This window comes from Penicillium longicatenatum, assembly GCF_028827895.1.
Source record: "Penicillium longicatenatum strain IBT 33135 chromosome Unknown contig_3_segment0_segment0, whole genome shotgun sequence".
In the NCBI taxonomy this organism is placed as follows: Eukaryota; Fungi; Ascomycota; class Eurotiomycetes; order Eurotiales; family Aspergillaceae; genus Penicillium; species Penicillium longicatenatum.
In genome coordinates this window covers 727,235-740,577 of record NW_026643121.1, presented here as the reverse complement: position 1 = coordinate 740,577, position 13,343 = coordinate 727,235, and the positions used below count along the sequence as shown (strand labels likewise).

At 49.7% G+C, this 13,343-nt stretch overlaps 6 protein-coding genes across 6 annotated transcripts; 3 read left to right on the top strand and 3 right to left on the bottom strand.

Moving 5' to 3' along the window:
* Positions 1 to 1,652: 1,652 nt before the first annotated feature.
* N7484_005629 (GNAT family N-acetyltransferase) lies at positions 1,653 to 2,378 on the top strand (the record flags this gene model as incomplete). The annotated part of the gene is made up of 1 exon (XM_057116048.1): positions 1,653 to 2,378. The coding sequence occupies one exon, from the start codon at positions 1,653 to 1,655 to the stop codon at positions 2,376 to 2,378; it is 726 nt and encodes a 241-aa protein (XP_056971931.1).
* A 564-nt stretch (positions 2,379 to 2,942) lies between these two features.
* On the top strand, positions 2,943 to 4,096 carry N7484_005628 (uncharacterized protein; the record flags this gene model as incomplete). Its single annotated transcript, XM_057116047.1, has 2 exons — positions 2,943 to 2,975; positions 3,047 to 4,096. 2 exons carry the CDS (start codon positions 2,943 to 2,945, stop codon positions 4,094 to 4,096), a joined length of 1,083 nt encoding a protein of 360 aa, XP_056971930.1.
* Positions 4,097 to 4,687: 591 nt separating this feature from the next.
* Positions 4,688 to 5,327, bottom strand: N7484_005627 (SNARE domain- containing protein; the record flags this gene model as incomplete). The annotated part of the gene is made up of 3 exons (XM_057116046.1): positions 4,688 to 4,891; positions 4,973 to 5,066; positions 5,125 to 5,327. The coding sequence occupies 3 exons, from the start codon at positions 5,325 to 5,327 to the stop codon at positions 4,688 to 4,690; spliced, it is 501 nt and encodes a 166-aa protein (XP_056971929.1).
* Positions 5,328 to 6,108: 781 nt separating this feature from the next.
* On the bottom strand, positions 6,109 to 6,637 carry N7484_005626 (histone H2A.Z-specific chaperone CHZ1; the record flags this gene model as incomplete). The annotated part of the gene is made up of 3 exons (XM_057116045.1): positions 6,109 to 6,308; positions 6,435 to 6,444; positions 6,515 to 6,637. 3 exons carry the CDS (start codon positions 6,635 to 6,637, stop codon positions 6,109 to 6,111), a joined length of 333 nt encoding a protein of 110 aa, XP_056971928.1.
* A 347-nt stretch (positions 6,638 to 6,984) lies between these two features.
* N7484_005625 (OPT family oligopeptide transporter) lies at positions 6,985 to 9,342 on the bottom strand (the record flags this gene model as incomplete). Its single annotated transcript, XM_057116044.1, has 1 exon — positions 6,985 to 9,342. The coding sequence occupies one exon, from the start codon at positions 9,340 to 9,342 to the stop codon at positions 6,985 to 6,987; it is 2,358 nt and encodes a 785-aa protein (XP_056971927.1).
* A 1,470-nt stretch (positions 9,343 to 10,812) lies between these two features.
* hsp70 (molecular chaperone Hsp70) lies at positions 10,813 to 12,714 on the top strand (the record flags this gene model as incomplete). The annotated part of the gene is made up of 1 exon (XM_057116043.1): positions 10,813 to 12,714. The coding sequence occupies one exon, from the start codon at positions 10,813 to 10,815 to the stop codon at positions 12,712 to 12,714; it is 1,902 nt and encodes a 633-aa protein (XP_056971926.1).
* Positions 12,715 to 13,343: the final 629 nt, after the last annotated feature.

The window sequence follows — 13,343 nt, the reverse complement described above, 5'->3', positions numbered from 1 at the left end:
ACGTGAAGCGGGTGAGTACCATGCAGATAAGATTTGGCTTGATAATAAAAAAACATAACCCCGCCCTAAATTGAGGTGCTCCGCCCTCGTTTTCCGAGCGGAATGGAATACATGTATTCCTATCAAGGACCTCTTCTCCCTTTTCCGCCTAGGGGGAAATGACCATCAGACCACACGTTGTGTCGGGAACAGGAATTGCGACCCTGTTGGATGGGAACCCTCCACGTGTGCCGTGTATACTGTGGTTCGGGAAATTGCCCAGGCACCTCGCTTAGTTCCCCTCTAACCATGCCATTGCAATCTTAGAATCAGTTGTATTAGGTGAGGTTCAATCATGTTCTATGTTCCAATGAGAATTTTGCTTTGTACTTTTCACGTTGCCTTTGGAATTCCGGATAGGCATCGTCGTAAATGCAGTGAGGCGGATCCTTGAGCGTCCAGAATAAGTTAGCCTCTAGCTCGTGTTACTAGAGTGTTTGCCTTACTGTCGCGTGTCTTGGTTGCCTCTCTCTGTGCATAATCGTCTCCCGGGCAAAAGGTGTCTTCAAGTTCTACTACGTTAGCTAGGTACCCCGCCATCCTTTGAGTTGACAGATGCTGTCTGACCTGGCTCATCAACTCGGATGTATTTGGCTTGGTTGGAGCCGCAGTTATTCCACAGGCAAGTGCTACAAGCAAATAAAGTCGCATGTTGGTGTATCAAACCAAATCCATTTGTTGGCTTCGAAGGATAGCTTCTCGTTTCTTATACCAGAGTGTATCTTCCGGAAATGGCACATTCTATGAACCGTCCCTTGCTGGGACAGACGATCTCCAGATGCGGCAATGAGGTTTCAAGTCCACATCCGGCCTTTATCTGGATATACTGGACCAAAGCAACCGTGTCCATAATTCAAGAATCATCCAAACACCACTCAGAATACAGACGTGAGTCTTCGACCCTAGAATTGCCCGAGGTGCATTTGGTACTTTGTATACATGCCAATCTCCACGGGATCCACAGTGGATATCCTCTCACCGCCAATGATCGGAGAGTGAATATAAGCCACCAGGTGCGTGTCCAGTGAACTTGGGGTAACTTGGCTGCTGCATCGCTGCTCCCGACTTTTCCCGACCTCTCTTTACCCTCGACTCCTGTCTACTTTGGGTTCACCGGACTGCTGGTCTCATTGCTGCGATCGGGTAATTGCGGAAATCCCATGGGTCGACCGCGGCCGAGTCTCTACGTACAAGTCCGTACAAGAAGTACCCGTACTTTTGATAAATACCAGGAACACAGCTGCCGGGGGATCTTCCAAGGTTCCAAGGTTCTTGATGACCTGATTTGACCGGGACATTAGTGTCGCCTCAACTTGTTTAGTGTGAGACAGTTTGAGCTCCCCTGCTCTACGTTAATTATATATTTTTCACTTGGACAGTCGGACAATATTCGCAATTCTAATAGATATGTAGCAGCCTAGTAGGTAGCCAAATAACTATGGATAAATAGAATACGAGACGATGACTCACTAGCAACCCTAATCGCAAGCTAAGATACTTTGTAGATATCAAGGACAGTACATCCCTAGTCCCACCACCATTACAGTCCACGAGTGATTGATAGCGAAGTGATATAATTCCCCAGTGACAACTCAACACAGCAACACAGCACCATGGCATCACAGGAGAATGAAGAGTTCCTGATCCGTCGTATGCAGAGCTCAGATATCCCCATTTTGGGTGTTTTAGCTGCTACAGCATACTCTGATTCGCCTCTGAATGCCTTCCTCTGTCCGCATCGCCACGAATACCCTGAGCACGTCATCCGTCGCTTCGTCCAGATGATCCAAGGTCGCTACCTGAACCCTCGAAGCATTGGCTTTGTAGCCGTGCATCATGCCACTCCATCTACCCCCGTAGCCTATGCGCAGTTCATCCGACTCGGCAATGACCAGGCTGCATTGCAATTGCTCTCCAATCAGCGCTCTCTTTGGCGCTTACTAAAAACATGGTGGTTCAAGATTCGAACGTCCGTTGTGAATCTCGTTTGGCCTGACCGGTCTGTCAATCCTGACGCGTTGAATGAGTATTTCGAATCCTGTAAGCATGATGAGCAGTGTTACTGGGAGTCTCCGGAGATGAAGATTAAATATTTGAATCGTTGGCATGCACAAAGCGTGGTGGTGTCTTCGTCTTGTCAGCGACAAGGAATTGGGCGGCGACTGATGGAAGAGGTACTGCAAAGAGCGCAGAGTGAAGGAGTGATAGTGGGATTAGAAGCAAGCCCAGATGGAGAGAAGCTCTACCAGAAGCTGGGATTTGAGCTACGGGGTCCATTCTCCATGAACATTGGTCTACCAGCGGGAGGGATCATGATGTGGAAACCGAAAAGGTCTTGATTTGCATACAGCAGCCATGATCCATATAAAGTCGATACATGTCTCCCTATCTCTCATATCCTATACAGTAAAGTACCTGTGGATGTATAGTCAAATAGGTGATTCGGGATCTCATACGTCATAGCCGTTCAGCAGCAATTTCAACGTAGCTCAAGATTCATTTGTTTACGAAATATGCAGCCCAAAAATAAATTAGCATTCAAATTCGACATTATTCGTCAACGGAGTACATCTGAGATGAGTGGAAGTGGTTGCAGGTCCCCGCAATGCCAATGTTTTGGGTTGCGGAGCTCCGACCCGCCGACTTTTCCAACGCCCTTCCATGCATTGTACTCTTGAACTGACCATATTTGTCTGCGGAATGATTTCACGATTATAACACTTTCCTCTCACCTGACCACCAATCTTGCCTCATAATACCGCGACAACTGCGTGATATCCATAGCAAGATCATCGCAACGTCGCGAAAAGCTTCGGGAGTGCAACCACCTAACGTCCCTATTACAGCTACTCGGACTCGACGCGGAAAGCCACCAAAACTAAACAACCCCATCAAGTGCAACAATGCTGTCTCTACCCTTCCTCACACCTCGCGACGTAAGTATCGAGCCAACCTCCAACCTGTACACCACACCAAAGACCAAGATCTAACCTTGCTCAAAAAATAGTCACATGAGCTCTGGTTCGGCGCATCACAGCCATACCGCTCTACCTCCCCACAACAATCGCACACCGACACCGGTGCTAACCTTGCCCGCCGCAATGGCAACAACACAACTAGTCACCGAGCCTTTATGCCCTCGCGCTCACCAGCAAATGGCCTCGCGGCTCTCGCTATGGAGGAAAGGGCCCTGCGCGCTCGGAAACAGAACATTGCGTCCTTTGGATACTCGTGGATCAAGCCGGCGGGATGTTCAAAGACAATGCTGGGCATGAAGGAAGAAGAAGCTGAGCGCGAAGAGGCGCTTGCGGCTGCCGCTGCGGAAATGAATGCGGAAGGCATGATGGAAGATGATATGGGCATGACACAAGGAGAGGAGGGAGAGGAGGTCGACCAAGGCATGGAGCGGGACCTGGACGACGAGATCCCCGATGCAGATGCTGAGGGATTGATCGAGGAAGGCGAGGAGGGGCTCGAAGAGGAGGATGTTGTGGATGAGGAAGGCTATATGGAGCGGGATCTGGATGACGATATTCCTGAAGGGTACCCTGATGACGACTATGAGGAAAGTGGGCTGTACGAGCAGGACGACGAGGACTTTGATAACCAGCCTGATTTGGATGCGGAGGTTCCCGAAGCCGGAGAGGAGATGAGTGAAATGAGTCGAGATCTGGATGTTGATATTCCCGACGCTGCAGAAAGTGGATCCGAACAAGGCGAATGGCAGCATACAGATACTGAGGAAGAGTCTGAGGGGGATGAGGAAGAAAGTGACAATGTCGTCCGCAACCGACTCACTGAGAATTTCCGGACGAGCACTCCTAACAGTCGTGCTGGCATGTTACCAACACCACCAATGCGCCGGGCACGCGAGACTGAAGCTCAGAGCCGATTCATTAATCGCTGGAGTGGCGGGGGCGATGCTCTGGACTCTAGCAGCATGTTCCTCGAGGATGAGGATTTGCGCGCTTCGGTAACAAGTCAAAGTAGCCGTCGCAGTGGGTTTGCTCGACGGTTCCCTCGCCATGTTGGTCGACCACGAGACAGTTTCAATTGAAGTTGGAACTGTAGTTCCTGCAAATTTACCGACGAAGTTCTTACTGTGTGCTTTGCATGGTGTTATTGGAGTTTACATTGGACTGGATTTGGGACAAGGATATCAAACTTAGGATTCAGGTTTTGCATAGAAAGTTCATCAGACCTAATATCATATGATCGTGTCCTTCAGACATTCCAGGATTCAAGCATGAATATCTACTTGAAAGTTGACTTGAAACGTGCATATGTACTTATAAATTCTCGAATATCAAAGAAACCAGTATCAGCCTGGCTCCATTGACCACTGGTGAAAACCTAGCGAAACACCAGGTGCCCAGAATAGTCCTGAACTAATCATTGCAAAAAAACCAAAGCATTATCGATCTTGTATGTAGTACCTATGATAATCACAAGGCATGCAAGCGCAGCCGGAATCCCAAAACACCGAAACACCGTAGCCAGGAAATCAGTCATGCTGTACTGAAAGCAAAAGTATGTGTGCGTACCCCCAGAGAGAACGCAATGGGGGCCAAATACACGCTCTTGCTTCTAAAAAATTGAATAGGGCGAAGTGAAGCCGTGTATAAACTTATTGCCGTAGCTCTGGCAACTAGAATATCCACACATAGAAGAACAAGAAGAACACGAAGAAGAAGAACCCGACCCACACCCGCCAGCCAACGCCAGTGCGTTCAGCCATGCGAAGCATACGGTTCATATTCCCGCGAAGCCGGACTCGAGTACTTTCAAATGAGCTTTCAAGGCCGTCTATGTGTGTGGTATCCCGGATTTCGTCTCCAATCGCAAAGGTGAGCTAAGGGACTGGTCAGTCACTTGCAACAAGACCCAACGCCGTATCGCCCTTGCGCCGTGGCTGAGAATTAAAACCACTTACATCTTTTAACATCCTCACCTTGGCGGTGATACCTTCGACTTCCGCATCATTTTGTGATTCGAGTGACGAGAGAACTGCATCGGAATAGTGGCCCCTACAAATGTTAGAATCCAAGCACAATACACCAGTCTGGCAGCGGCCATTCTGCTTACTTCTTGTCGGGAGTTGCGCTTCGATATGAAGGTCCGCCAGCACTGCCATTCCCATAGTTGTTTCCAGCTGGGCTGGAATAGCCTCCGTACCCATATCCAGCGGCCGGAGCGGGCGATCTGCTCGCCGGACGGGAGCCGCCACCGTAAGAATCAAAGAGGGAGGAAGAAGCGCGTGGATCACGCTGGCGAGGGAATCTGTTCATGATCGTTAGGCATCATGGACAACGACCGTGGATGACTGTTTGGAAATGTGTTGGTATGGAAAGGAGAGGGTCGGGACTATACCGTGAAGCCATGACGTTCGTGTCCAAGGTTCGGAATGAACCGAGGGATTATCGGGATTCACCAGTCAGGTTAGGGACTATTATTGGTCAGTAGTTACTTGGGGACATTGCATGATCTTAGCAACCGGTGAGATTCATGATTCTCTGGCGAACGTGGAGAGACCCTGCTTGCGGACAAAAACACAAGGTGGCCAAAGCGTAAATCCGCGGGCGCACGTGATGACGCAGTGTTTATAGCAACGAAAGGAAACAAAACAAAAGGCATAATCGGAGTGAAGGAGTTGACCATTCGATCATGAGGCTGGAAAACTTCGAGATCCTGCGGGCATCTGGAAATCTGGGTCTCGAAGGGGTAAAATGCACTTTACAGAGATCAGGTATCACAGCGTAAAGCAACTCGCTACATTCACCACATATATAGACTACACTGTGAATAAAGGAAATAGGAATGCAGCACCGTGCAATATGAAATCATGATTGGACGTTAAATAGTCGTAGATTATCTCTGAAGTAAGAATAATCGACCACAACTGAGTTTCATTGAATCATTGACAGCGCCGTCCGGCGCAACCTCAGAGAACAGCATGAGAGCGTGTCTCAATAGAAATAAAGACATGAACCTCCCCTTAGCACATGGCGCCGGTCTAGCCTGTTCCTTAATAGCAACATTCGTATCGCCTGTATCGTGGAGACTGGGTGTTTAACCGCGCATGGCATGGTCATTGTCGTCATCAGCAGCCTCATACTCCTCATCGTCCTCGTCGTCATCATCCTCATTCATCTTGTTCTGCTCCGCAACATCGGCGTAGTTGATTACTTTGCCGCGTGTACGGCGGCCGCCCGAGATGATGTTGCTCTGGTCGATAGGCTCGAGGTTGCTGTCCATGTCCTCGTCTTCCTCTGTAGTTGTCTGGGGTTAGCAACGATTGATCTGATTTCGGGGCGTGGCAAGTCATGTAGCGTCACTGGGCCTCGTAATAATCTAGTCCCAGGGCAATTACGCTTGCAGATGAGGGGGGCGCGTACCATGCTGTTCCTAGAAACGCGCAAAGTTAGTACACCACTGAATCGTTGGAGTCAGGGATGCGACAATTTCGCAAGCTTACAATTTCAGGCTCGCTCTCCGACGAACTGTCATCGTCCATGTTCATCTCGTTGGTAGGGTCGGTGGACTTGCCCTTGCCCTTGTCTTCGACAGCGGGGTCGTTGAAGGTCGCGCGGTCAGCCATTGTGAATGTGTGATGTGGTGATAAGGTGGAGAGCGTAGATGGTGTGAAAGGGGTTGGGATTGCTGAAGAGGGGAAGGGGAGATTTAAAAGAGACGGTCTGCGAAGTAAGGTAGCTCTCCAGTCAAAACAACCAGCAACAGTAAGGGACGGCGAGATCCCGTGATGTGATTCGTTCAACAGAGTGGGGACCTCGTGACAGACCGTGCCCTGAGGCATCCTTGACTGGAAGTTTACTCATGGAAGTCGACTTTCTATCTCGAATATTAAGATGGCCATTTCAGGTATGCAGCAGATGTCAATTTGTTTTTTAATACGCAAATGACATATCAATACGTGATGTCCTCAGTCTATGTCGAAGCAAAGCATCGTTCTACCGATTCACTATTATTGCCCCACCAATTTGGCATCGAGATCTGCTTGCCTGCTCCAAAGAAGAAGAAGATAAGCAACATGTTGAGGTTGAATCCCGCATCGAATGCAGCAGCAATTAAATAGTTGTACCGCTTCCATACTTCGAAATGGTGCCGATATGCCCAGTACATTACAACATAACCACCGATGAAGGCGGATGTATAGCCGGTACTGAGATTTCCATAGAACATGGCAAGGCCGCCAAAGAAGATACTGACGTTCCAAAGGTCAATCCGCAACTTGGGGAAGAAACGGTGGAAGATGAATAAGATCGGAGGGATCACAGCACCGACTAGGAAGGACCATGGCAAGGGCGTCATCTCTGCTTCAGCAAAGAGTCTTTTGGGGCCGAGGACCGCATATTGCACACCCATGGTGTTGGATGTGCGCAATGATTGGCCAGTCCACTGATTGAGCGGATCTGTTTTCACTCCAGTCAAGTAGTCTCCTTTGGTATCCATCACCCAGCGAATGACAGCATAATTGATTGGGACGCCCATAAGGGTGCCAAAAATCTGGGAAAAGAAAATCTCACGAGGGGGGATATGCATATAATGCCCGATCTTCTGGTCTTGTAGCATGTACTGTGCACGGTACCATGCATCACCGGCAATGGAGCCGTAGACTGACGGGCCACATGGGTGCTGGTGGCCGGAGCCAGCTTTGGTATGAACCATGTATCCGTACATCAGTTCATTAAATGACCCGGTCTCGAGTTGGTAGTTGGAGATGGCGTACAGCCAAGCAAAAGGAACCACGAAAACAGCAGCGCTCGCAAGTCCAACAAATAGGGTCCAGATCGGGATGAACAGGTTTCCACACGCAATAATGGTCACTAAGATAATCAAGGCTGTTAAAAACAGCGAGCAGTACCACCACAATGGTATCTCCTTGTATTGTCTCTGGATCACATTGAGACGGTCATGGTATTGATGATGAATCCCGTTTCCCGGTGACGATTTAGCAGCTTTGCGAGCTCCGAGGATCTTTTTAAGATTGTTCCTTATTTGAACATAGCCAAAAGTCGCAATCCAGGTGATTGCCGCTGGCAACTTGGCGTAGTCAAACCAAGTCGCCCACACATTCTGCAGTCCCATGTACATAGGGCCATATTGCTGATATGCTGTCTCATTCAGGTGATACTCGGGAGTCAGCACTTCGAGTGTTGGGTAGGTCGTCCCGTTAGCCATCAGGAGACTGTTCGACATAAGACCATGTTTATAGGAACCGAGATTGCCCCATTTAGCCGCAGGGAGCAGAACCCAACAATTAAAGGCATAGGCCAGGAACAGAATAACTTGTGTCCAAAACGGTGTGAGCATGATCGAGGACCCATTCCAGTTGATGTTGGACCAGTCCAATGACAAATTCAAAAATCCCATGCCCCCAAGTCCAGATCCGATGAAATTAGCCACTGCATTGTGTGGTGCCACCCAGCAGAGAAAGGCTAGGGAAGAGAGAAACGGAAACACGTATTCGGGGAGGAACTGCCATAGGGTCATCCCCAAGAAAGCAAGAAAAAACACTTTCATTTGGCGTCGGGCGACGGGTGACGCAGTGTCTGTCTTGCGGAAGGTCTCAAACAAGGTTGTTTGCATCAAGGCCTGTGGCCATACGTACTCGGGATCTGGCAGCAGAATTTGTCGTGCAAGAGCAGCAAAGGAGTATCCTGTCCACACGATGGCCCACATGAAGAAAATAGCAACGGCCGGATTGATTCTGGTTCCATACCAGAGTTCCGCTAGTACAATCGGGGCATATGCCAAGTTATATGTCGCCCCCGATGCCGCTGTGACCGTGACGAGCACATGCTCTTTGATGCTCCACGGCCCAGGGTTAAGGTTGAACGACCAACTGGTACCGGGCAAGTGGACTGTCCAGGCTGGGAGTATTTTGGCCAGGAAGTGTCCCACGTAGTGACAGGCGATCTGGACGAAGAACACAGAATAAGGAGCACTGGTGGTACGGAAGTGGCTCATTTGGGACAAGAATGCACCTGGGATGACAAACAGCGCCGAGAGGACAAAGTACCGAAAGGTGATCGTGGGGAGAGTGGGATCATCGGTCAAGTTGATGATCTGGCGAACTTGTAGAGGTAGTGCCGCGATCTCTGGATCATTGTGACTCTGTTGCTCAATCGCAGCGGTATCAGTCTGTACTTTGTGTTTCTCCTCATCGGATGGGATGCCAGTGACCTCTGCTTCCGGCAGATCTTTTGCCTGGTTCCTTGTGACATGCACAATAGCAGGGCTTTCTTGAGGGCCCCGGCGCTTGAATAAACCCAGGAGAGCCATGTTGGGGGGAGCCCTGGAGATTGGGGAAGGATAGCTCTCAAGGGAATCGAACAAATACCAGCGAGTGGCTGGGATAAGACTGCGGATCAACACCACATCACATTGCTTTTGGGGAATCTATCTTATTTAACCAGGGTGAAAATTCCTTGTGAAAGTGCGGGCATGTACTTTGCCAAGTATTTTCCCACGGAACTAGCAACGCTTTTCCGATCAAGCTACATGATACCTATGAACGGACCAATCGGAGTGTGCAGGAGGGGAGTGATTCGCGGCAGAACCCCATTTTAAGTGGTTCTCATAGAGTTACATTATGGCAAATCTCGAATAAAGTTGGGTTACAAGGCCAACTCAGATATAGCGCGGATGGCGTTATCAGGGTTTTCCCTCAATCGGGTTTGGTTTGCTCGGCGCTTTTACCTAAACTTAATTTCACCGAGTAATGGCCGGGTCTTTCACTCGATCTTGGTGATTGTGATCACGGTTGTGGGATTTATTCAGAGATAAAGAAGAGTGACAAAGAAGAATTCCCGATGAGAACACGGAGAGTGTCATATTGCGTACCCTAGTATCACCAGAGTGGTATGTACTCGAGACTCTGTAGCATCAGATGAACATGGGTCTGCATACGAGAAGTTTTGACATAAAGACGTCAAGCATGGAGATATCCTGGGAGAACTCTACGAGCCCATATTACTTGGTACGTACTGGGCCAACGGCCTGAATGTATCACGTCAAATGGACCGAGACTGGCGATCAACAAATGGCCGAATTAGGCAACGCTCTAGAAGGAACCTTTGGTGCCTGATGTTGACACCTCCATACCAAGGTGTCTATGTTTGATGGGGTTTTCTGTTTGCCTGAGGTATCGATGGCAAGAGTGACTCAATGAATTCATCATGACGCCTTCACGGTGACCATACCCATACCACATTACTCCACTGAAAAATGGCGAGAGGGGCTGTGACGAAACCGGTCCATACCGGAGGCCATATCGCCATTAGAGCCCAGTCGTGGGCACGAACCCTCGATTACATCATACTTTGCCCCGCCATCCATTGGAAAAAAAAAATTCTAAATACAGATGACAACATGATAGATGTCCAATTCAATGGGATTGACGCCCAAAGAATAATTAGGAAGTTACTTGTAACCAGTAGAACCAAGAATGAACCCACTGGGCCCATCTGGAACCAGCGGGCCCTTCCATGAAGTAAGAGCTGGTGCTGTTGCTGGGGCATCGAAGGTCATGGAAACCCATGGATACGCATGGAAGCTCCCATGCTAGAAGCTTCTGAGCAATTCACCGCTCACTATATAGCAGGATTTCGCTGCCCTCACCTCTCTTCTTTTTTTTTTCTACTTCACAATTCACAAATACCCCATTAATCCTCCCACTTCCTCCTTCCCCTGTACACTACCCGAGTCAAATCACGAATTTCCTTTTTAACGACTCATACACACATATTCACAATGGCCCCCGCTGTCGGTATCGATTTGGGTACCACCTACTCCTGTGTGGGTGTGTTCCGTGATGACCGTATTGAGATCATTGCCAACGACCAGGGTAACCGCACTACCCCTTCGTTCGTTGCCTTCACCGACACCGAGCGTCTCATCGGTGATGCCGCCAAGAACCAGGTTGCCATGAACCCCCACAACACCGTCTTCGATGCCAAGCGTCTCATCGGTCGTCGTTTTACCGACGCTGAGGTTCAGGCTGATATGAAGCACTGGCCTTTCAAGATCATTGAGAAGGACACCAAGCCCGTCATTGAGGTTGAGTTCAAGGGTGAGAACAAGCAGTTCACTCCTGAGGAGGTTTCCTCCATGATCCTCACCAAGATGCGTGAGACCGCTGAGGCTTACCTCGGTGGCACTGTCAACAACGCTGTCATCACTGTCCCCGCCTACTTCAACGACTCTCAGCGTCAGGCCACCAAGGACGCCGGTCTCATTGCCGGTCTCAACGTCCTCCGTATCATTAACGAGCCCACCGCCGCTGCTATTGCCTACGGTCTTGACAAGAAGCAGGAGGGTGAGCGCAACGTCCTCATCTTCGATCTTGGTGGTGGTACCTTCGATGTGTCCCTCCTGACCATTGAGGAGGGTATCTTCGAGGTCAAGTCCACTGCTGGTGACACTCACCTTGGTGGTGAGGACTTCGACAACCGTCTCGTCAACCACTTCGTCAACGAGTTCAAGCGCAAGCACAAGAAGGACCTGACCACCAACGCTCGTGCTCTCCGTCGTCTCCGCACTGCTTGCGAGCGTGCCAAGCGTACCCTCTCTTCCGCTGCTCAGACCTCCATCGAGATCGACTCTCTCTTCGAGGGTGTTGACTTCTACACCTCCATCACCCGTGCCCGCTTCGAGGAGCTGTGCCAGGACCTCTTCCGCTCCACCATGGACCCCGTCGAGCGTGTCATCCGTGACGCCAAGATCGACAAGTCCTCCGTCCACGAGATTGTCCTCGTCGGTGGTTCCACCCGTATCCCCAAGATCCAGAAGCTCGTCTCCGACTTCTTCAACAAGGACCCCAACAAGTCCATCAACCCCGATGAGGCTGTTGCCTACGGTGCCGCCGTCCAGGCCGCTATCCTGTCTGGTGACACTTCCTCCAAGTCCACCAACGAGATCCTGCTTCTCGATGTTGCCCCTCTGTCCCTCGGTATCGAGACTGCCGGTGGTGTCATGACTGCCCTGATTAAGCGCAACACCACCATCCCCACCAAGAAGTCCGAGACCTTCTCCACCTACTCCGACAACCAGCCCGGTGTCCTGATCCAGGTCTTCGAGGGTGAGCGTGCTCGCACCAAGGACAACAACCTGCTCGGCAAGTTCGAGCTCACCGGCATTCCCCCTGCCCCCCGTGGTGTTCCCCAGATTGAGGTCACCTTCGACCTTGACGCCAACGGAATTATGAACGTCTCCGCCGTTGAGAAGGGTACTGGCAAGTCCCACCAGATCACCATCACCAACGACAAGGGTCGTCTGTCCAAGGAGGAGATCGAGCGCATGCTCGCTGAGGCCGAGAAGTACAAGGCCGAGGATGAGGCCGAGGCTGGACGTATCCAGGCCAAGAACGGTCTTGAGTCCTACGCTTACTCCCTCAAGAACACTCTCTCCGAGGGCAAGCTCCAGATCTCCGAGGATGACAAGAAGAAGGTTGAGGACAAGATCTCCGAGGTCATCAGCTGGCTCGACAACAACCAGACCGCCGAGAAGGACGAGTACGAGTCCCAGCAGAAGGAGCTTGAGGCTGTTGCCAACCCCATCATCTCCGCTGCCTACGGCGGTGCTGCCGGTGCCCCCGGTGCCGGTGGTGCCCGCCAGCCCGATGATGTTGAGGAGAAGCCCGAGGAGCTTGACTAAGCGTCTCGCTTTAATCTCTAGCTTTGTGCTTTTTTCTTGGCTACAATTTTTTTTTCCTTTCAACGTCTTGTTTTACGAACTTATGGGATATCGAGTTTTCCTTTTTTGCGAATGATTGCATAGATACAAAGTTTATCTCTGCTGGGATAAGAAAAGTCCTAGCGAATTTCAAAATCTTTTAATTTATCATTTTCCTGTAATTCTGCACTGTCCTGTAGTCTTTTGAGTCTTTCTGCTTTGTCCTGTTTTTGCCTGAGGCCTTTGGTTCTTGTTCTTCTTCGACGACCTTCATACATGTTGCATTTGAGGCGTGAAAGTTTGACTAGTACTGGTTTATGATTAGATCACAAGATGAATAAATAATATTCAGCATATTTCTTGGCATACATTAAACTTTAGACAAACCAGTCTTACAATCCCATCCAATTCTCGTAATTGTTAAAGATTATGGTTGATACATGTGGTGTGCTCGGCAACTCGGGCAAGTACGTAGTATATATATTTTCGTAAGTCTAAAGTCTTGCGACTAAAGACCAAGTTGAATACGAAAAGAAAACTGAAATCAATACGAAATTAGCGCTACATCAGCCAGAAATCAACGATAGAAAGCCCACCAGAATGATACACAT